Source organism: Myxine glutinosa, chromosome 1 (assembly GCF_964187855.1).
Source record: "Myxine glutinosa chromosome 1, kmMyxGlut1.1, whole genome shotgun sequence".
Lineage (NCBI taxonomy): Eukaryota > Metazoa > Chordata > Myxini > Myxiniformes > Myxinidae > Myxine > Myxine glutinosa.
Window position 1 is genome coordinate 349,257,816 of NC_136261.1, and position 24,640 is coordinate 349,282,455.

The 24,640-nt window shown below is 44.5% G+C and overlaps 1 protein-coding gene across 1 annotated transcript in view; it reads right to left on the reverse strand.

Annotated features, from left to right (window-relative positions):
* Window positions 1–9,004: 9,004 nt before the first annotated feature.
* Window positions 9,005–24,640, reverse strand: part of ING3 (inhibitor of growth family member 3) — a 28,434-nt gene continuing 12,798 nt past the window's right edge. The window contains exons 3-12 of the mRNA XM_068098757.2: window positions 20,804–20,904; window positions 20,490–20,555; window positions 19,419–19,515; window positions 18,907–18,978; window positions 18,079–18,204; window positions 17,272–17,420; window positions 16,856–17,019; window positions 12,131–12,275; window positions 10,954–10,992; window positions 9,005–10,792 (exon numbers count right to left, since the gene is read on the reverse strand). Coding sequence (XP_067954858.1) covers window positions 10,676–10,792; window positions 10,954–10,992; window positions 12,131–12,275; window positions 16,856–17,019; window positions 17,272–17,420; window positions 18,079–18,204; window positions 18,907–18,978; window positions 19,419–19,515; window positions 20,490–20,555; window positions 20,804–20,904 — 1,076 coding nt within the window. The 3' untranslated portion in view covers window positions 9,005–10,675. The remainder of the gene's footprint in view (window positions 10,793–10,953; window positions 10,993–12,130; window positions 12,276–16,855; window positions 17,020–17,271; window positions 17,421–18,078; window positions 18,205–18,906; window positions 18,979–19,418; window positions 19,516–20,489; window positions 20,556–20,803; window positions 20,905–24,640) is intronic.

Consider the following 24,640-nt stretch of genomic DNA (forward strand, 5'->3'; position numbering starts at 1 on the left):
ACCACGCCCCCTTCAAGACCGCCGCACTCCGTCCCCTCCATTGTCAGGTTTTTCAAACGCGAGGTGAACTTTGCGAAACTTCCGCAACTACGGTTGTTGTTTTAATCAGATGTGGAGCTTCGAGAAATACCACTTAAAAATAATGAACCGAAAAAAACTTCTTTATTACGTGTTTATTTCGTTGTGCAACCTTCATTAAATTCATTTAAAATTTATAAATACTTACACGGATTGTAATTTATCTAAGATTTATCGTCTCCATTGAACAACGTCAACCTCGTTCGTAAATATTTTGCTCCTAAACGATCAATATTATCTATATTTCCAAGTACAGTCTCTCCTTTGTTGCAGCTAAAATCATCAAACCAACCTGCGCCAGCTTCCTCGACCTTTCATCCTGAACAGTGTAACCTATGTAGGGCCATCGATTTATTACGTACGTCCAGACGTGTCCGTGTCCCACTCCCCTCATCCTCCTCTCCAATTCCTCAACCTCTCCCTCCCAACCCTAAGGCTTCAATCTCTTACCCACCCCAATTATTCAAACCCCTCCCAGCACTCCCACCATAACTCCTCAACTCCCCCTCCCCCAAACAAAGCCTCAACTCCCCCCTACCTCACAACTCTGTCCCATATTTGCTCTCCACCTCTCCTCGAGCCCCAACCCCAAATGTCTGCCTTCCCCTCCTCCATCTCATAAAAACAAAAGAACATTCTCACATCGATTATGGTATGACATATTTCTTCACTTCTGCATCGAAACAGCGGGAATAGTTAACTCCTTACCCTCTTTTTTTTTGTATACAGAGTCGAGGCTCGTGAAAGAGCTAACATTGATCAAACAAACAAATCAAACAAACAAGCAAACAAAGTATATAAAAAGGGGAGCGGTCCACAAGATGGGGAGAGAAGGGGATGAAGCACACAAACACAACATTTGAGAGCAGGGACATCGGGAGATGTGTGGGAGGGAGAGGGCCTGGGGGGAGGCAGTATAGGCATAAAACGCAAGGACACCAAGAATTTCCAGGAAAGAAGTTGGCACCTCAAAAAAATGGATTTGGGGTGAAATTAGCGGGGGTAGAAAAGATCAAGGTTTTGGATTGGGGAAGATAAGAGATGGTGGTGAACAGCCGTTTTAAAGACCTGGAGGGAGGAGTGGGATTGAAGAGAGTGAGGGAGTTTGTTCCAGAGGCGGGAGAAAAGAGGAATGAAGGAGTGAAGGTGAGCAGAGAGTCTTGATTTTGGCATTTTAACCATAAGAGGGTTGCAGGCAGATCTTGTGCGACCTGTAGGAATATTTGGGGGACAGAGCCCAAAGAGAGCTGGGGGAGCAAGGCCGGAGAGGAGTCGGTAGAAGACGGAAAGACCACCAACCTGACTGCGGTGAGTAAGTGAAAGGCCCCTTGGAGTTAGCTTCATCGCAGGAGATTCCAATGATTCTGAACGCTTTGGTTTCAACAGCGTGAAGACGAGCTCGGTGTGAGGCAGGAGCACCGGCCCAGAGGGGAGAGCAGTACTCCATTGAGCTGCGGATGAGGCACAATACAATCAAGGACTTCACACAAACTGTGATCCAAACAGCAACAGTATGGCTCCCACGTGTCACAGACCATCATGGTCGTCTGTCCAACTCACAATCCTGTGAGATATGTGGAAACTCCCTGGATTTGCAACTCTCAAGTGACCAAGAGCAGCCTTATTGTGCCAATGAACGACCCCAAACCCATTATCTTCTTCATCTGTAAAAGTAAATAATGACGGATGTTTTCTTTCACAATCGCGCAAGATTCCCGGAACTCCTCGTACAGAGACCTTTATAATGACAAGGGGTTTATGGTACCTGATCCATTTGTTTCAGACAAAATAGTTGGAAATAATAGCGATAGGATCCGCAGAACCTCCGTGGTAAAAGCACTTGCTCGAGAGAATACCACAGTTATTTGGGTGATGTATAGGTAACAGACCGCTGCCTCGATCTCTCCCGAATATGTAAAGTAACCCAGGTTGGAAGCAAAAACATGCCCACTGTCATGTATGCAGTGCAAATGTTCACCGTTGTATCCCTACACCGGGACCGGGTTGTATCCCTACGCCAGAGCTCGGATGGCGCTGCTGTGAATCGGGCCTTGATTGGCAGAGTGAATAAACGCGTACGACAATTGATCGCAGTTTGTCGAGATACCTTACATGGCGACGAAGGTAAACATCTAGACCATGACATCTTTCGGCCATATCGATGAATTCGACCCTCATGAGGGGGATTTTGACACGTATTCTGAGCGTTTGTCTTTCTACTTCGAGGCGAACGGCATTGCGACCGAAGGCCTGATGAAGGCCGTCTTCCTGTCCGTTTGCGGAGGTGAGACGTTCACACTCGTTAAAAACCTGATTCGGCCTCGGACAATCCAGGAGCTCACGTATGCAGAGCTCAAGGCCGCTTTGAAGGAACATTGCAACCCATCTCCTTCAGTCATCCTGTGTCGGTTTAATTTTTACATGTGCAGACAGCAGCAAGGTCAGTCGATCGCAGACTTCATTGCACACCTCAAAAAACTGTCACATCTGTGTGAGTTTGGGGACACGATTGATGACATGCTTCGTGATTTGCTGGTGGTTGGCATGTCCGATGACCGCACTCGTAGACGCCTGCTTGCTGAGAGAAGACTGACGTTCCAAAATGCCAGAGACACCGCAATTTCCATGGAAAGTGCTGAACGCAACGCTACAAGCATCGGTGCCACTCGCTCATCTGGTACCAGCCCTGCTGTGAATCGGTTGGATCATGTTCAGCCACAACGTTGGAACAAGGCTCCTCGTCAGAAGCCAGTGCAGTCTCAAACCCACAACAACTGTTTTCGGTGCAACGGAAAGCACCCTCCGGAGACGTGTCGGTTCAAAGATGCCACCTGCCATTTCTGTTCGAAAACTGGCCATATTGCTCCAGCTTGCATCACTCGCAAATCGGGAAAAGGAAAAGCTGCTGACAAGATTCATCAGTTTATCGGTTCGGAGGAACCCGAGCTTGACCAGGTGAGCTCTGTTTCCGACAACTCAGAATCGTATGACCTGCTTCATATTGATTCTCACCATAGGCGGGACCCTCTTCTTGCCAATGTTGTCGTCAACAATCGACCATTGCAAATGGAGGTCGACACTGGTGCGGCCGTCTCGCTCATCAGCCATGCTGTTTTCACAAACCTGTGGAGTGATGCTGACCGACCCCATCTGAAACCTACTACCTATGGACTCTCCACCTATACAGGTGAGAAGATTGTTCCCTGCGGTACATGTGATGTCACGGTGGGCTACGATAACCGTGAGTTTCACCTACCCCTGATCGTCATTCCTGGAAAGGGCCCTTCCTTACTCGGCAGGAACTGGTTGAGCATAATTCGACTGAAGTGGGAAAGCATTCATCAACTCCGGGCAGCCAATGTTTCTCCTACCGCAGCATACACACTCAAAAATGTGCTGGATACGTACCCGGATGTCTTCAAGGATGAGCTTGGAACCTTGAAAGGACATACGGCTAAACTCAGGGTTGACCGGGATGCCAATCCTATATTTTGCAGGGCTCGCCCAGTCCCTTTCGCCCTGCGTGAGCGGATTGACAAGGAACTGGATCATCTTGAAAATCTGGGGATCATCGAGCAAATCCAGTATGCCGAATGGGCGGCGCCCATCGTTCCAGTCATAAAATCGGACCAGTCCATCCGCATATGTGGAGATTATAAAATGACCGTGAACAGGTGTTCTTCATTGGATAAATATCCAATCCCGAGGATCGAAGACCTCTATGCTCGTCTCACGGGAGGCAAGACTTTTACGAAACTCGATCTCAAATCCGCCTATCTACAGCTCTGCTTGGACGAGAATTCGAAACAGTATCTTACCATCAACACGCATCGTGGGTTGTATAGGTACCACCGACTTAGTTTTGGAGTGAAATCTGCACCTGGAATTTATCAGCGTGTCATGGACAGTTTGTTTGCCGCCGAACGCAACGTCGTTTGTTACCAGGATGATATTCTGGTTACTGGTCGTACGGACGCGGAACATCTACAGAACCTGGAGAGAGTTCTGAAGAAGATTTCGGACTCCGGCCTACGTTTGCGTCGAGACAAGTGCAAGTTTATGGTGCCATCAGTCACGTACCTGGGTCATACGATTGATGCCGAGGGTCTACACCCGACAGATGAGAAAGTCCGAGCTATCAAGGATGCTCCTTCTCCACGAGATGTGACCGAATTGAAGTCATACCTCGGTTTGCTTCAGTTCTATGGTCGTTACATCCCGAATGTGACCGACGTTTTGGGCCCCCTTTATCGGCTTTTGAGGAAAGGAGTCTCCTGGAGCTGGGGGTCTAGTGAACAATCAGCATTCCAGACCTCTAAGGATCTGCTCAAATCGTCCAATGTTCTCGTTCATTTTGATCCAGAGAAGGATCTTGTGCTGACATGCGATGCCTGTCGGTATGGAGTGGGGAGTGTATTATCGCACGTGATGCCTGATGGTACAGAAAGACCGGTTGCATTTGCATCCAGAACGTTGACCCCGGCAGAGAAAAACTATTCCCAACTTGACAAGGAAGGATTGGGAATCGTTTTCGGCGTTGGCAAATTTCGCCAGTACCTTCTTGGACATCATTTCACGATTCGCACTGATCACAAGCCGCTGATCAGTCTGTTTGGTCCAACTAAGGCGACATCTGACACACTACCACCCAGGATCATCCGCTGGTCCCTGTTTCTCGCTGCTTATGACTACACCATATGTTATAAGCCCGGTTCGTCTATCACAAATGCAGATGCCATGAGTCGGTTACCCCTTCCAGAATCCGTTGATGATTCCCCTACACCAGGATCCATTATCGCACTGATGGATCATCTGGAAGATTGTGCTGTCGATTCTGGCCAGATCCGCACTCATACTCGACGAGACCCCGTTCTGTCCAGAACTGTCCAGGCTGTACAGCTTGGATGGCATTTGCTACCTGAGGGTGACCCAGATTTTGCGGCTTTTAAAGCACGTAAAAACGAACTCAGCGTGGAAAATGGTTGCCTACTCTGGGGATGTCGTGTCGTGATCCCGAAAAATCTGCGTTCCAGGGTCATGGATGAAATCCATGACTGTCACCCCGGGATTGTGAAGATGAAGTCACTCGCCAGAAACTATGTGTGGTGGCCGAATCTTGATGCTGATATCGAACATCATGTTCGACATTGTTACCCCTGCCAGAGCACCCGGAATACACCTGCGAAAGCGCCACTGCATCCCTGGGAATGGCCCAGCGAACCGTGGCATCGCCTACATCTCGATTATGCCGGGCCTATTAACGGCAGCATGATTCTAATAATTACGGACGCGCACACAAAATGGATTGATGCCTATGTGACGCGTGGTACTACGTCAGCCATTGTCATCGAAAGACTCAGACGCTGTTTCGCCACTCATGGTCTGCCCAGGATGATCGTGAGTGATAACGGTTCGTGTTTTTCCAGTACCGAGTTTGCCAAGTTCACACGTCGGAACGGCATCAAACATAAGTTTGTCAGCCCACATCACCAGGCTTCAAATGGCTTGGCCGAACGATCCGTGGGAATCATCAAATCCGGATTGCAGAAACTTCAGGAGGGAACCCTGGAAACAAAGCTGTCTCGTCTCCTGTTCAAATACCGCATCACGCCACAATCAACAACCGGAGCAGCTCCGTCTGAGTTATTGATGAAACGACACTTGAGATCGACACTTGACAATCTCAAACCAGACATATCATCAAATGTTTATCAGAGCCAGCTTAATCAAAAGTTGGTGCACGATAAGACGTCCAACAGTCGATGTATCAACATTGGAGATCCAGTGTTTGCCCGAAATTTTGGTGCAGGTGCGACGTGGCTACCGGGAGACATCATCGAGAAGCCAGGTCCACTGTCCAGTGTGATTCGCCTGCAGGACGGCCGCAAAATTCGTCGACATCAGGACCACATAACCTACCGTCACTGTGAGTCGATGGAGCCTGTAGCATCGTCACAGTCAGGACAACAGTTCGACCCGCCACTGCCGGAGATCGTCGTGGCCGCTCCAGCCAGCTCGGATGCCCCGAAAACCTCTGCAAACGCTACACCCTTCGTGGAGACCAAAGGAATCACCTCGGACTCTGTATCCACTGGTACACCGCGACCCAAAGGAATCACCTCGGACTCTGTATCCACTGGTACACCGCGACGCTCAATGCGTGAGAGAAAAGCACCCGACCGGTTGAATCTTTGAAGATGTTTTTTTTCACGTTGACACATGTTCTATTTTCACGTATTTTCATTATTCTCATAACCGTTTGCACACATATTTTCACATGTTTTGGAAATGTTGCTTTTGAAATGTCAATTCTGGAAATCTAGCACGTATATTGCTCTTGGTAATTTTGGACTTAAAGGGGAGGATGTCATGTATGCAGTGCAAATGTTCACCGTTGTATCCCTACACCGGGACCGGGTTGTATCCCTACGCCAGAGCTCGGATGGCGCTGCTGTGAATCGGGCCTTGATTGGCAGAGTGAATAAACGCGTACGACAATTGATCGCAGTTTGTCGAGATACCTTACACCCACTGCCGATGCACAAAGATAATACGTCGTGGTTATATAGCTCTGATAAATTCCAATTGCTCTGGTCTATATAGGCTGATACCAGAGTCCTAAAACCTAAGGACTGAAGCCTGAGGCCTATAATTACTGTAGGCTTCATAAGGCCAGTGACACCTATCAGCGCCAACCTTTCAATATTTGATGATCCTTTTAACAGTCGCTTTGGTCGTTTTACACTGAGAGGGAAAATTTATCGGGAGGGCATGGCAATTGTGAATATGATAGCTCTGAAGATGTCTTTCGCTTCGCATATCACCAAAATGGTGGCTGTATGATTTTGATGCCTCTGCCCCCGAAGGTGGCCAGAGGCATTATGTTTTCGGGGTGTTTGTCCGTCCCTCCGTCTGTACGGGTTAAACCTCGTTTTTCTCAGCAACCACGTCCAATTGAGACAAAACTTTCAGGGTAGGAGTGACATCCATGCAGAATGTTTTTATGATAATTGCGACGTCATAGGTCACGTGGTATGGCAGCCATATTGGATTAAACGCAAATAACTCTGTTCTCCCCTCTGGGCTGGTGCTCCTGCCTCACACCGAGCTCGGCTTCACGCTGTTGAAACCAAAGCTTTCAGAATCATTGGAATCTCCCGCGATGAAGCTAACTCCGAGGGCCTTTCACTAACTCACCGCAGTCAGGTTGGTGGTCTTACTGTCTTCCACCGACTCCTCTCCGGCCTTGCTCCCCCAGCTCTGTCCCCCATATGTTCCTACAGGTCGCACAAGATCTGCCAGCAACCCTCTTCTGGTGAAATTGCCAAAATCAAGACTCTCTGCTCACCTTCACTCCTCTTTATCCCGCCTCTGGAACAAACTCCCTCACTCTCTTCAATCCCACTCCTCCCTCCAGATCTTTAGAACAGCTGTTCACCACCATCTCTTATCTTCCCCCATCCAAAACCTTGATCTTTTCTACCCCCGTTAATTCACCCCAGTTCCACTTTTTTTGAAATATCGACTTCTTTCCTGGAAGTTCTAGCATGTGTTTTATACGTCTCTCACCCCTCCCCCCCTTCCCATGCCTCATCCCCCAAGCCCTCTCCCTCCCACAAATCTTCCGATGTCCCTGTTCTCTGCTGTTGTACTTGTGTGCTTCCCTCTCTCCCCATCTTGTGCCCGCTCCCTTTATTGTGTTTTGTGTGGCCGTTTTTTTGTGATTAATGTTAGCTTTCATGAGCCTCGATATTGTATAGAAAAAAAAAAATCTTTCTCGGAAACCGCTGAATGAAAAAAATAGAAACTTGGCACATTGTCAAGTACTTCCAATAGGGAACAAAAGCATGATTATGATGACATCTTCGGTGAAGTGGTATACCAGCCAAAAATGTTTTAATCGAATTCCTTATCCTAAAAATCTGAAATTGCTTGTACATTATCTATGACCCATTTGTGTTGAAATATTCAATTTATGACATCATAGATCACATGGTTTAGCAGCAATATTGGATTTAACCTAAAACCTCAAAAAAGCATCTTCTCCCAAACCACCAAATTGATTGACTCAAAACTTTACGTGTGTCATTGACTCGGCATCGCGATTAAAAGATTATCAAGAAAATATCATTGGTCACATGGTGTGGCAGCCATATTGGATTGAAAGAAAAGACAATAATTATATCTCTGAAACCACTTACCCTATCGATGCGAATTTTTAAAAATATCATCTAGCGCCATTGCTGCATATAGTTTGAAAATGATAGTCATCGGTCACGTGTTTTGGCAGCCATATTGGATGGAAAAACTAACCTTATCCGATCAACACGAAACTTCACAAACGTGATCCCCTACCCATACATATGCAGAGTGTACATTTTTTGTCATGTGGTATGACAGCCATATTAGCTTGAAAGCCAATATTAAAAAAAAAAATCCCTTCTCTGAAACTGCTTCACCGATCGATTTGAAACCTGTCATGGCTGGTGAAAATGTGATACTTGAAAACAGGTGAAGGGATTTCAATCAAACTTGTTTATTTTTTAGGACAGTGAACGATGGCATCTACCCATTGTGGGACTATACAGAGGCATATTGGCGACACAGTCGCATTGTTCTAGTTCAGGTTTCATTTGTGGGTGGAGTTAAATGAAAAACATGTCTCGACATGTCAGTATCTTGACCACCTTTTGCAGACCTACTTTGGCAAGAAACTCAAAATTCACTCTTCAAACGCTAAAAAGGATGGGAGTAATCATGTCCACGGTGTTTAACAAAGTTCCATTATCCTCTCTCCCCCTCCTCCGCCGATCATCATCTACCCTGGTACATTTCGTATGTATGTTCATGTTAATGTTAATCTCAATTAATTAATTAATATCAGCCTTTTCTCTCATACAGTGCTTTCAGAAAGTATTCACACACCTTGACTTTTTTCACATTTTATTGTGTTACAGCCTGAATTTTAAATGGATTAAATTGAGATTTAATTTTGTCACTGATGAGGGCTCATCAAGCATGAGGGCTCTGAAGGACAAACTCAAAATGGCACTTCACCTCTCCCACGGCAGTTAACATACCTCTCAAAATTCATCATCCGCCTCTCATATGTAATATGACTGTTAGAAGAATCATTTGCTTGGGGTACAGCTGTGCCGCTGGCACAGTGTCTCTTGGAGTTTAGAGCAGCAATTAGGAATTTGTTCAGGGTGCCGGCGATAGCTCGCATACTCTTCATGGAGAACACCGTGGGATCTTTGACATCCATCGACTAATCCCGGCAGATGGGACGCCCAGTTTAACATCCATCCAAAGGACGGCACACACACTGATGAATCGCCATGCCCGTCAAACACCTCGATGACAGTTTATAGCCGGGTCGAGATTCATCCTTACTTTTCCACGATGCGGACCGACTCATCTTTACAAAGACTGGTTTTGCACACTCTGATGCTTCACCGCCTCAAAGTATATTTGACATCCGAGCACTGGCTGAGGTAGACTTCCACCTCCTCTGGTGACGTTGTGTGTCGTAGTCCCATATGTAGTCCCAGATGAAGACCGCCCCCCCCCCTCCCTCCAGCTGAAAAACATTCTTTTCTGAAGCTTTAATCGCTTTCGACAAAACCTTTAGTCAGATGTGCTCCTGCCATTTACACACTAGGATGGATTCATCCAACTCCAAAATGTTTTTCAGTCATTCTTTGCAATTGCAAAAAAACAAAACAAAAGAAAAACTTTAGAACACTTCAAATGGACTTGTATTAAACTCATAATGAGCGAATGATAGTTCAAGAGCGCATACAACACAGGAAGTCAAAAAGGCCGAGTGATGCACGTTCTTCATTCAAACAAAGACCAGTCAGCTTCGGCCAGTAATGGCCACAGTAAGTCTAAAATAATACCAGAAATGTAGGAACAGCAGTAATTTGCACTTTTTTGGTTTTAGTGACCGACCTAGTACGCACGTTGCCGTATTTTTTTAGACCGACTCCAATTCTAAACTCTACAATCTAGTTCGTACAAACAAACACCTGCAGCATGGATTTTCAAAGAAAAGCATATTCCAAGTTGAGAAATCAACATCAGGATTCAAACACCCTGCTCCCCTCCTTGGCCCATCCACAACCCGATTAACAAAATTATTTACACACAGGAGGTAGTTACCATCTTGTCGGGCCTAACCAGAACTTGATATCGATAGAAATAGTAAAGAAAACGCATTTCGTACTGAAAACTATGAACTCGTCCTACAAATATTATTTTACATTGAAAATATTATATCCTGACCATCAACTGCACCTTTCCATTAAACACCTTAAATAACAAATGGCTGCAGCATTTACATTTTACACAACCTTGGAGGAAGTTTCCATACGTACATTAGGTTGGACGGTAGCGAAGTATTTATACAGAGATGAGACGGGCGTTCCATTAGCTCCCTATCAACGCGTCGAATGATTTTCAAATGGAGGAACTGGCAGATATCATAACAGCAGCCGAGGTTCGTCCTCTTGAAATATGGCAAAGTTGAAATGTCACGAAGGGACCAGGTGCTCCAGCGTGTTTGTGGAGATTGGCAAGCGGCCAATGCGCTTTACTTGTGGCGATTTCCGCGGCGCTTCATGGCGGCCGTGCACTGGGGGCAGTACCATTTCCCCTTAGGGGCTTCTTTGAGACTGACGCAGCCGTAGTGGAACCACTCGATGGGACACTGTATGGAGGCGGAAAAAAAGCCAAGTTGATCATAAAACCTATCGCACCTCAGTGAAAAATAATTAAACTGTTACATGATTTTACTGTACAACCAAAAAACGGTGTTTGTAAAATAACGACCAAGAATGGGATTTGCTGAATCCACAGATATCTACTCACATCTTGATTGTCACAGCCAACCATCTCCCCATATGAAACCTGGAAAACAAGAGAGCGAACACTTCCTTAATGCCCAAGTGTGGGCATTCGGGGTGTTGGAAAAACACAGAAAATAGGAAATCCATTTGTTTCATCTTACTGCCTCTGTGCTCAGAATGATATATGGTATCGCCTTCCCCATTTCCCACCCCAAATATAAACCTTTTTCTGTTTGGTTCCCTAGTTATGGTTCCCGAAGGGAGACATTAAGTGTTTAGTCTTGGTGTCCGTGGTGTCGCACTTGTTGAAGAATGAATTTTCCATAATTTAATTGGGATTTTACATTTATTTCCAAATTGAAATTATTTAATTTTTTTAGATTATTCAATTTTTTAATTACTTATTTTTTCAATTGATTTTTTCTACTGTATTTATTTCTTTTTTCTAATTTCAATTTTTCCAACTTTCAGCAATTTTGACAACTTTCAATAATGTGAATTTTTTCTTTAATTTTTCGGGCAACTGAAAAAGAAAAGAAAAAAAGATTCGGGCAACCAAATTTGTGATGCTATCTGTCCGAAGGGCAACTACAATGTCTTAAATTTTGAGACTCCTGCTATAAGTAAGAGGATTGGGTTTGGTATCGTTATTAGGGGAAGAAAAGATTGATTGTGAGTAATGATTGGGGTGACATGAAAAGGCAGTGCACCACCTGCTTGAAACCATGGAGGAAATATTTCAGTTGAAGCATAGCTGAAAGGCAGTTGCACAAATGGAAGAAATTAGGAACAGAATAGTTGAGATGAGCAGACAACCTGAATTTTAGGAGTTTAACTAGGAGGGGTTTACTGGAACGTGTGCCTCCTGGAGGAACCGGATAGGGTTGTAGGATTGAGGGAGCAGAAGGCACTAGGCCAAAAGAGAGGTTGTATAAAACAGAGGCTGCCGACCTTTCTGAAAATTGACAGCAACAAACCTTGTGCTTTGGCATGTGGAGTCCCGTGGCAGTTATGGCCCGGTGGCATGTAAAGTAAAACCGGCTTCAAAATTCAAAAGTAAAACTCGCTTCAAAAGAAGGAAATGCAAACAATTATCTCATTGCAAAAGCAGTTCTTCTTAAAACATACAGAACCTCCTCATTGCTGATGCAGTGAAGTGGGTAGAGTAAATATGACTAATAATGGCTCAAAGTGGTTACCTGGTTACAAATGCAGTAGCGAGGCTCATTGGGATCATACGTCCAATCCACTTGCTCTGTGAGTTCAGACTCAGGCACTACCGTATCTCCAACTGGCAACTCTTGAATGAGCACAGCCGAGTGCTGCACACTGCTCTTGGAACTCCTGCAGATGCAAAATAAGTGACGAAGTGCTCCCTTGTGCCCATAATGCTTCACACTCAGGTATTGCAAGAACACAATGCAAACAAAATGCAATATCCCATGAAGAATAATGGATGGATTTATCATTATAAACAGGCGTCCAAAATAAATTAACTTTATTGCTTGATCCCAAAAGCAAATCTGACTGCTCGGATGCAAGACTGATAAAAAAATTATTATATATAATTTTACTCAAGCTTGAAAGAAAAAAAAAAGAAAAATTTAAATAAAATAAACCACAATGACACTCTTCGATGTCACGACGTCGACCTATATGCCTCCGCCCACATTATTACATCATTTTACATACTTGTACCATGTTTGATTGAAATCCATTCAGCTGTTCTCAAGTACAACATTTTCACCTGACATGACCTCTGACATTTGACCTTTGATGCCAAAATATAATCAGTTCATCTTTGCATCATAATATATATATACAGTGAAACCTTGACTTACGAGTGCACCAACTTACGAGTTTTCCGAGATACGAGCCGTCACTCGGTCGATTTTTTGCTTTGTGATGCGAGCCGAGATCTGAGTTACGAGCGAGCGAGCTTACGCCACCCGCCACCAGGTGGCCCAGCGAGCGTTCAGTTCACGTGGTTATCTTGCCGTGCAAGCATCTCTGCCGTATCGCTGTTGCTTTGTTTTCGCATTTTGTTTATTTTGGAAAATTTCTTAGTTTTAACCATGGGTCCTAAGAAATTGAGTGCCAAGGGCAGTGCTGAGAAGAAGAAAAGGATGATGTGCTTGGATATAAAACACGTAATCGTCGAAAAACATGAGCGAGGTGTGCATGTTGTCGACTTGGCGAGGCAGTAAGATCGTAGTACTTCTACGATATGTACGATTTTGAAGCCGAGTTGAAGGAATTAAAGGAGCTACAGCAGCAGCAGAATACGGAGGTTTTGCAGGAAATTAACGCGGAGGAGCTACAGGCGGAGGTGGTTATCGCTACAAGTGAGATTAAGGAAATGTTGGGAATGTGGGAGAAAATTTCAGAGTTTATTGAAAAGAAACACCCTGAAAAAGTTGCAACAGGTCGTGCGTTGGCGCTGTGTAATGACACTTGCCTCACTCATTTTCGAAACATTTTGAAAGGGAGGAAGAAACAAACCTCCTTGGACAGGTTTTTATTGAAACGCCCTGCAAGTGAAAGCGAGGAAAGTGTGGCGAAAAAGGCAAAAGTTATCTCCTCCACCTCCGCCAGCATCTTCGTCTGATCTTCAAGGTAAATACACTTAATAAAACCAGTTTATTTCTTTACATTCTCTTTTATTATGTACAGTATATACGAGGTCGTGCTTGTTTATACATTATTTGTTATTTATAAAGTACATTTTTCTTATTTAAAAACACGTAACAAAAAAAATTGGTGTGGTTTTTGGGGGGCTGGAACGGATTAATAGCATTTCAATTCATTTTAATGGGGAAATTTAATTTGAGAAACGAGCAAATTGAGTTACGAGCTCGGTCACAGAACGAATTAAACTCGTAAGTCAAGGTTTCACTGTATATACTTATACCAAGTTTGGTCAAAATCCCATCACTGGTTCACAAGTTAGAACAGCAACATAATTTTTACTTAAGATGACCTCTGACCTTTGACCTCTTGACTCCAAAATGTAATCAGTTCATGTTTACATCATTATACATACCTGTACCAAGTTTGATTGAAATCCCTTCAGCTGTTCTCAAGTTATCACATTTTTACCTGACATGGACCTCTGACCTTTGGCCTCTTGATGCCATAATCCAATCAGTTCATCTTTGCATCATATATACCTGTACCAAATTTGGTCAAAATCCCATCACTGGTTCATGAGTTATCGCGTTAACGAAATACAGTACTGTAATTGTCACTTAGTGTTACATTTGTGGGGGGTAGGCAATACCTTAGTCCCGGTAGAATTGCAAAGGTAGTGTGCACCGACTGTCGTGAAGAAGAAGAAACCTCATGTATCATAAGTAGGGATCCGGTAGACCGTATGTCGTGGAAGAGCGTATCTTCGTTCCCATCATGAGGAGTGGGGTTATGTTAATTAGTTAGGGATTAATGGTAATCCCCTGTATGCAATGGCCTCTGTTATTTTTCCCCTGTTATTTATGACACACACAGCACACAAACATAGCCAAGAAATCGCGCATTTATGACACTAAATAAAAACCAACCGGAAGCAGGACATCGAGCACTACTGCTGACAACACCGAACTGGTGAGCACACAAGCACAGGAGGTCCATGAGGCCACGCCCCGAAGAGCAGTGATTGGTCCGGAATTTCGTTCAAGTAAAGACTGCTAAGATGGCACTCGCTGATAGGAGCGGACACGGAGACGTCGTGAGATGATGTCAGAGCCTCGAGTCTAAAGGAACACATTGCCCGACATTTTCTCTCTCCTCTCTTCTTCGTCCTCTTGAGTCCTGGCCTCAATAACGAAGTGTGTCCGGACATTTTCCTCTTCTTCTTGGCTCGTGGTTTCTCTCTCGGCTTGCTCTGATTTTCGGGATTCGACGGCGAGTGGTCGGAGTTCATAGTGCTCTTGCGCTGGGAGACGTGGGTGCTGGTGTGGAGCAGACGGCAAGTGGACGAGCACAGCCTGCTCGCTTTGAGCTCGGCGGCTGGAAGAGCGAGCTGCGCGCCAAGGTCGTTCCCACGCACAGACTTCACGCCAATGAGCGTATTTTCGCACGCAAGGACGAATTAACTTTATCGCTTGATCCCAAAAGCAAATCTGACTGCTCGGATGCAAGACTGATAAAAAAATTATTATATATAATTTTATTCAAGCTTGAAAGAAAAAAAAAAAGAAAAATTTAAATAAAATAAACCACAATGACACTCTTCATGTTTACATCAATTCCAAAAACCCATCGATGCTCAGATGGGCCCAGGACGATTCCTGGCGAGGTTCAAGAGCAGATTAGAGCTAAGTGCCACACAAACATATTTATTTTCACAGTTATTTTTCCCATTGTTTGTACTTGAGTCTGTATGGTGGCTCTCCAATTAGGACTTTATTTCATCGTGCATCATTTGGTTACCGGAATTTCTTCAATAAAGCCGGTATTTTTGGACATTTTAATTCTGTGTCATTGAGTTGATTGATTATCCAGGACTCCAGGTGCGAAGACGTTGGGTGGAAGCTGCCCAGGTAAGTTCGTTATCTTCCTTTCCCTTGTGTGTAAAGAATACCGTCATTTTTGGATTGAACGCCTTGGAGTAAAGCTCGTTTGGTCATCCGTGTCGCCCCTACGGTGTTCACTACAGGGTAGGCACATGACATTAGCATGACCTCTGATCCTTGACCTCTTAACACCAAAATTGAATCAGTTTATCTTTGCATCATAATATATAATTATACCAAGTTTGGTGAAAATCCCATGACTGGTTCACAAGTTAGCTCGGTAACAGAATTTTTACCTGACAGGACAGATGACATTTGACTTCGTGACCCCAAAATCAAATCAGTTAATCTCTACCTCATTATACATACCAATACCAAGTATGACTAAGCTCCCTTCAGGCGTTCTCAAGTTATCATGGTAACGAAAACTTATCACGGACGGACTGACTGACAGACAAAGACGGACAACCCGAAAACATAATGCTTCCTGCGACGTCGTCGACGGAGGCATTATAAAAAAAGGGAAAACCTACACAACATAGCCACTAGGGTGTTTCAATTTTCCGAAGTTGCTATTTAGGTGTCACTTTTCTCATCCCCTCGGTTCTATTCATCTAAGTGACCCGTATGCCAAATTTTAGACAAATTGAATAATATTTAGAGGTTGCACAGTGCACACTTATAGTCTGCACTGCTTATATTCATTGCATTGCACACACATTGCACACACACTGCATTGCACACACTGCTTATATTCATTTCATTGTGTTATGTTATGTTCAATGTTTTACAATTCTTTCGATGTCTTATTAATTTTTATTTTGCAAAAAATCTTCTTCTTTTTCTTAAATGAACTGGAGTAAAATTTCAAAAGTGTGCAGACTGTGCAACCTCTAAATATTACCTGATCTTTCTCAAAATTGGCAGACAACCTTTGCATATAAATAGGAATGAGGGCATGAGCAAAGTCAACAAAAATGTCATATTTTAATTTTAAACCTATAATATGAAACACCCTAATAGCCACTCAATGCAGCTGCAATGTTCTCTATATTTCCAAATCTCAATGTCCTCTATCTAGCCCTTCACCATGGCATCGATTGAACATTTACAAATCAGACATCTACAATGCAAACGAGAACAGCACTCAGTAGAGCAGTAGTAGTCAGGGCAGAAATTTGGAATTTGGTGGGTCTTGGTACCGTCTCCCCCTAAGTGATGCTCTTCCCTCCCATTTGCTACTGTGCCAATTCCACCTCTCCTTTTCTTGGATGCAGCAATGACAACAACACCTTCATATGCGCGCTATATCTTGACAGTCATCGAGTAAAATATTTTCTTTTTCTTTTGCAGGTCAACGGAAGGCCTGACAATGCACGGAAAGAGAAGCACAACAGGCTGAACGGGACTCACTTGTTTTTGCGTACGCGAGAATCAGTCGAGCCTACCCCAGAACCGGTGCCACCTGCCAGCACAGTTATGCCGCTTATCGTGGTACCTTCACGTGGCAACCCAATCTCACGCTCCAATGCCTCACATGTAGCTTTGAGGCTTGATGTCCGGCGACCCTCCTTCATCTGCGTGTGACATTCTGGGTCAACCCTAAGCATCTTCGGTACTCGGCAACAGCTCAAAAAGGAACGGAAGCTCAGAGCAAATAGACAATCACCGTCATATTGAATTACATCCTTTATCACTCACACACACACACACACACACACACACACACACACACACACACACACACACACACACACACACACACACACACACACACACACACACACACACACACACACACACACACACACACACACACACACACACACCTGGGCAGTTGCCTGAACTGCATGTGCAGCTGCAATAGATAACGTGCTGGCACCGAAACCCGCCAGGCCATATGACGCAAGTGGTTGTGCTGCCGCCATGGGATATGTGGCCCCAATCATTGCTGGGGTAATGGCACCCCCACGGTAGCCTGGAAAGGAGAAGACAATCGACAAGTAAAATACAAGATATGTCGAAATGCCGATAAATCAATGAAAAGCAAATTCCAAAAACTTTTAGGAATCCGAACAAAATAAAATAAATAACTAGAACGCCATTCAGTGGAGCGCATACTCCCGCCGTGGGTCAAGTTGGAATAATACGTTTTGTTTAACATCCCCTCTCCCCAAAACAATAAATGAAAAAGAAAGTAGGCCCTAACTGTCAGAGAATTTATTTTGATATATCTCGGAATTAGAGGAGAAAAACATCATTTAAGAATAAGATTAAAAGCTTCAATGCAGGAAAACAGAAAAAAAAATTCCCAAAAAGAAATTCCTGGATCCGGAATAATATCCTGAGCTTCACCAAAAACTAATCAATTCTTCCTCATCCCAAGGGCAATCATCCCACCAACTTTCATCCAAATTCGTTCAGAACTTTTCCAGATATCTTGTTCACAAACACACGAACACACACACACACACACACACACAAACACACACACACACACACACACACACGAATGCATTACTCCCTGGCGGGAGTAAAAACATCCCAATTGACACCCTTAACCCCACCACTCTCCCCCCAAAAAGGCCATTCGAGGGATTTTAAAATGAAATCGCAATTCTAAGTTTGTGGCTTACCAGCAATATTCTCCTTGCTCGCATCTGCAGCGCCTGTCAAGGTAGACAGCAAAACATCCGACTTGAACCTCTTCTCCGGATGCTCGGACATGATGTAGCTCACTGGGTTAGCCACCATCTTTCGTTCTACAGCAGCAAGCAGATACCATCTGAAGTGGTTTTATGCTATGACAGTATATTTAACAAACAGTAGCCATTTTGCCAAAAAAATACCACGCATCACTGCACTGACCACCACGTGGCTGGCAGGATGACCTTGAGGTATGCACACCGACCTCATGGCTGTGTCGCCTGGGTTCGAATCTCGACCCATTTTAATCCGGCTTTTACGCAGGCAGGGCGATTTATCATTGTGTGGGCCATTCCTCAGATGGATGTTAAACTGGGTGTCCCGTCTGCCGGCATTACTTGGTGGAAGGTTAAAGATCCAACGGTGTCCTTAACGAAGTGTAGGTGAGCTGTCACCGGCACAATGACCAAATTCCAAATTCCTCCCCTAACTTACAGGGTGGGCAGCATCAGTGGCACAGCTGCACCCTCAGCAAATGATGCAACCAGCAGCCACAGGCTGCATACAAGATTAATGAATGACTGATCAAAACTCGTCTCAAGGAGCTCAAGTGTATGTGGCTTGCAGAATATTTGAAATTAGTGTGCATCCAAGGCCATTTTTCACCTACAAAGGATAATCAAAACATTCAGTACTGATGTTATGAAAGAACATACCCACCATATTCTACTTTGTATAAAACAATTAAAAGCAAAACCACATGCACAACACGTATGGAATGCGATGACAAGAAGACGAAGCAAAGTTCCGGCACTCACTGTCTGGGCGGGAGTGAGAATGTGCGTGTTGGTTGTTCATCGAAGCTGGAGGATTGTCCAGTTCCAATGAACCTGCAGGACAAAGCACTCTCTCAGCCACGCAGACTCACACGCTCCACAAACGATTCCATCGGTAAATTAACACAATCAGAAAAACACAAAGAGCTGGCATGCGAGAGGTGATAAGAGAAAATGTACAACTTGAATTTGAAATCCCTTCCTTTCGCAAGATCAAAGTGTTAAAATTAGGTTGAAAAAAAACCATAGAAGATCCAGCAACATAGCAAGGGACATTATTAGCTTTGAGATAAAATGATCTATATTGCTTTAAAATGAAAAATTGTGTATAAAGTCTAGTCTAGGCTCATGGAAGAGTGAGGTGACAGAAGGAAGGATGCAATGAACCGACGGCATTGCAAGAAGAACAGGTGTTTGTTTGTTTCCGAGCTGCACACAGTCACTCCAAAAGGCAAAAGAAAGGATTGAAGATGTAGGAAATTGCTAATGCGTACGGCGTTCGAGTATTTCAGTGATGCCCGCATTATCGGCCTCCAGCTCCATCTTGAACTTGGCCAGCTCTTGGTCTAGCTTGCGCAAGTGTCTGTCAACCTGGAATGCAACAGACTTTCAGTGATCATCCGCACCAGTGAACCTTATAGGCCTTGACTGAGGTTCTTAGATTATAGCTACTGCTTCAGGTCAGTTTGAGGGGGAAAAATTGACAAAACGAGTGAAAGAGATAACAGTTTCGCATTCTAGTCACCTTATCCAGCCCATTGCCTTCACAGAGAGCAAAGTGATGCAAACATTGAGAAAGCTTTGCCTGTCGGCTCTGATTGTGTAACAATCAGTACCAAGAGGCGGTGTGACATCGTCTTATTCAATTGCTTCCCAGATCATTAAGTTGAGGTTTGAGGATTAGGGTTTGAGGATGAAGGGAAGTGATGGAGAAAGGCACAACAGACTCTCTCCTCCATCACCTTTCATAGGCCTCAAAAACCCCTTCCTCCCCCCCCCCCAAAAAAAATAATATTATACAGCTCCCAGTCACTCACATCCTACAAGTCTCGGTTGACCAAGGATTCTGCACTCCACTTGTCTCCCCACATTCAAAGCGTAGAACCCATGGTTTTCAGACACCGTCTCACAGAATAAATATTTAATTGCTTTGAACGTCCTATCCTCTCATAAAACATTCATTGCCAATAAGACAACTCGTGTAGTGTGCTACAAAGTAGGCTTGGCAGGATTCGATTTTTATCGGTAAATGTGGATAAACGTCGATTTTCGGTCACGCTCACAGAATGACAAAAAAACCCAAACATTTCCATCATTTATTGGCGAAATATATACGAAGAGTACATAAAAAAAACTTTGAATTCCATTAATGTGTAAAAAAATGCAATGCGTGAGGCTGGTATTTACATCTCTTCAAAAACCGCCGCTCCAGGGCAGAGTATTTAGAGTAGGACTTAGAAAATAAAATTCCTCCACCCCACCTCAAACTAACCCTTCACTCCATAGTACACATTTCAACAAACTTAATTTTGGACTCCCTTCTCAAAGTTGTACAAAAGACATACCAGATCATATATCTGATTCGCCAACTGCACTTTTTCATCCGCATCCTCCAGTGCTTTACTATAGTCCTGCACAGCATAAAACAGAATACAAAGCAGGCATTTAACATTACTCTGCATGTTGGAAATGCAACAATTGCTTTTTACAATGCACAGAATTACAGGGAAGTAACTTGTGTAAACGCCGGCAGCCTTCCTCGTTCATCAAATAGGAAAAGTACAAAAATAAATACACACATTGGGGAGGATAAAACAAATACATATTAGAATTTGTGTGCTTTGCAAACAAGAATGGCGATTGCTCATGCTATTTGCACCTTCCTGATTGCCTCCATCTGCTCTTCTCGCCACTCAGGTTTGCTGTTCTTTGCGTTATTGAAGAACTCTTTGACCCGCTGTTCAAGCTCATCCATGGCATCTGTCACACATTCAAAAAGGTCAATGCATCACAAGGGCCCTTCGAACACTTTATCTGACATTTAGAGCAAAGAAAAGGGAGGTGGGGATGTTATGAATCCAATGAAACAGTGCATTACACAATACAATATTGAAACATATTCGGACTCTTATATCGTGTTTACGGAGGCCGACTGGATAGCTCAGAGGTATAGAGTACTTGCCGTTGAGCTATCCAGTCTGGTGCAATTCTCGAAATGAAGGCGAACCGTCATATGGCACTTTGCAGGCAACACGTTAAATCCACGAGTATGTCGATCGTCGGATGGGACAATAAGCTAGAGTCTCGTCTGGTGGCATTTGATGCATGATGTATGTTAACGATACCAAAGAGTTTTCATCAAATAGTCGGACAATGTGTGTTGACACTTGTGGACGAATTCCAAGTTACTACTCCACCTACAGGGAGCACTGCATAAGCGGCATGAGCCAAACTTCAAGGTGATCTTTACGAATGAATGAAACCAATCACATTTACACTCGCAGGGTTTAAGCTGTCATTTGATAAATCGCAAAATACTAATCATAGTAATCATGCAACTTGGTGTCTGTGTGTATTTTAGCCCAGGATACATTCAGTCGGTACTTATTCATTCTCAAACAAATTTGACAGGAGGACGATGAGTCACACGATGGAGGTTGTCGCAACTTCATTTTCCACCCTCCCAAAGGTGGTTTACACATTGGGCGAAATCTGTGTTAAGACATTTGAATGAATGAATGAATTATCGTTTTAAGGCCATTTTCCCCGCTAGAGCGGGGGTTAGCCTTGCGGGCCCCATGACAATCATGGTTCCCTGTTTGAGGCAATGTTTTTATGGCTGGATGCCCTTCCTGACGCCAACCCTTGGTCAGATACGGTGTACCTATTCTAAATCGGGGTACACACCGTGATCATTCATCCCAGCAAGCTGGTACTCAATTTGCCGACGTCGGAAGGATGACAGGCTGAGTCAACCCCCATGGCGTTAATTCAGCGATCGACCGGGATTCGAACCCAGGATCCTAGGATCCCAAGCCGGCACCCTAACCGCTAAGCCAACACCAGGTGTTAAGACATTTAACATGGCATTTTACCAAGGTCACTTCTCATAACAAAAGTAATGACAATAATGATAATAGCATAGTCTTAATGTTATTACAAAACAATATTAATACTTTTTTTTTTTTTTTGTACACAAGATCGAGGCTCGTGAAAGAGCTAACATTAATCACACAAAAAGTCAAACCGACACACAAAACACAAAATAAGGGGAGCGGTAGACAAGATGGGGAGAGAGGGGGAAGGATGGACACAAACACAACATTGGAGAGCAAGGACATCGAGAGAACTGTGGGAGGGAGACGGCTTGGGGGGAGGTGGGAGAGGTATAAAACATATGGACACTGCAAGGACTTCCAGGAAGGAAGTTGGAATTTCAAAAAAGTGTATCTGGGGTGAAAATTAGCGGGGGAAGAAAAGATCAAGGTTTTGGATGGGGGAAGATAAGAGATGGTGGTGAACTGCTGTTTTAAAGACCTGGAGGGAGAGGTGGGATTGAAGGGAGTGGGGGAGTTTGTTCCAGAGGTGGGAGAAAAGGGGAATGAAAGAGTGAAGGTGAGCAGAGAGCCTTGATTTTGGCAGTTTAACCATAAGAGGGTTGCTGGCAGATCTTGTGCGACCTGAAGGAATATTTGGGGGACAAAGCACAGAGAGAGCTGGGGGAGCAAGGCCGGAGAGGAGTCGGTAGAAGACAGAAAGACCACCAACCTGCCTGCGGTGAGTGAGTGAAAGGCCCTCGGAGTTAGCTTCATCGCAGGAGATTCCAATGATTTTGAAAGCTTTGGTTTCAACAGCGTGAAGCCGGGCTATGTGTGAGGAGGAGCAACGGCCCAGAGGGGGGAACAGTATTCCATTGAGCTGCGGATGAAAGCCTTGTATGTGGTGAGGAGCTCATGTGTGCCAAGGAAGGACTTTGCACGACGGAGGATGCCCAGATGGCGACTGGCTTTGGAGGGCAGCTTGGAAATGTGGTTTTCCCAAGAAAGATCATGGCAGATAGTGAGACCCAAAAGCTTGAGTGACAGAACTTCTTGGAGAGGATTGTTGAGAAAGTGGATGGGAGGGTTTTCCAGTCGGTCTTTTCGGAGAGACATAGTAAGAGTGTGAGATTTGTCAGGATTGAAAGACATGTTCCATTTGTTTGACCAGTCTGTGATTTTGTCCAGGTCTGCAGAGAGTGAGGAGGCTGCAGACTGCCGATCTGAGGGATGAGGAATGGAGCGGCAGAGAGTGGAGTCATCAGCAAAGAGATAGAGAGGATTTTCCAGAGAGTCGGAGAGATCATTGATGAAGACCAGAAATAGCACAGGGCCCAGAACACTACCTTGGGGAACTCCAGCCAGAACAGGAAGGGGAGATGAGAGAAATCCATTCAGGGCCACACGTTGCTACGACCAGAGAGAAAGTCCGCAAGCCATACGAGGAGATTTCCATGGATACCATAGGAGGAGAGTTTGGTGAGCAGAGCTGGGTGCCAGGCCGTATTGAAGGCAAGTGATATGTCAATGGAGACAGCTCTGATTTCCTGTTTTGGCATTGAGGACGTCCATCCATTGTTGAGACAGCAGAAGCAACATGTTCAGAGTAGAATGACCTGGTCTGAATCCAAATTGATGATCGGAGATCAAACAACACTAATCAAGATCAAGCAACACTAATAATATCCCTTCTCCCCAAGGGGTTTTCCCTCCTTGGACAAATGCCACGTTAGCATGTATAAATAGCTTATCGTGCCATTTTGAGGCAAACAACTACCAGAAGTAAAAAACATTACAAACCACAAACACGTATGATTACCTTTTTAAACAGTCGCCACTGCCGTTTAACACTGAAATGAAAGGGAGGAAACCCGACGTCCTAGAGGCATTGCATATGCTTATCACATCCACTAAAGACTATCGGACCCCAGCCTAGATCTACGGTAATCTATATACCACAGAGAGGATAATAACATGACCATTCGTGCCGCTTCCATTGGGAGTGGGTGTACTCGCAAACGTTAAATTTGGGGAATATTTTATATTCTAAATTCGCCACAAAGCTAATTTGGAGGCTTATTAAATGTGCACACACCCATACCGTTTGCAAGAAGCATGGCTGTATGACATGTTAGAAGGTATACGTTCTTCCCACACACAGAAAATTTTGAATTGCACATTTAGCTGATTTTTATTTTTAACTAGCTGAATGCACCCGGCATTGCCCGGGTTCTTTTTGAATGAATTTAATCTTCTGTACATAGGTCTTACTACTACAATTCAGCTTTTACTCGTGGCCATACAAGATTGACTACTATAATTCAGCTCAGCTTTTAATTGCGAAATGGGCTGAGCCCGGCCAAGGCTGCCTCGCCACCTAGCCTATAACCTTCCCGGGGCCCGTCCCGACATTTTTTGTTTCAGAGGTTTCCTCCTATCTTTCACCGTTCAGGAGATTAGCACGTGCAGACAAACAAACAAACAAAAACTTTCTTTTATATATATATATATATATATATATATATATATATATCCCTACCCCCTCCCCTTCTCCCCATCCCCCCCCTCTTCTCTCCTCTCCTCCTCCCCCTCCCCCCTCTTCTCCCCTCCCCCCCTCTTCTCCCCTCCCCCCTCTTCTCCCCTCCCCCCTCTCTCTCCCCTCCCCCCTCTTCTCCCCT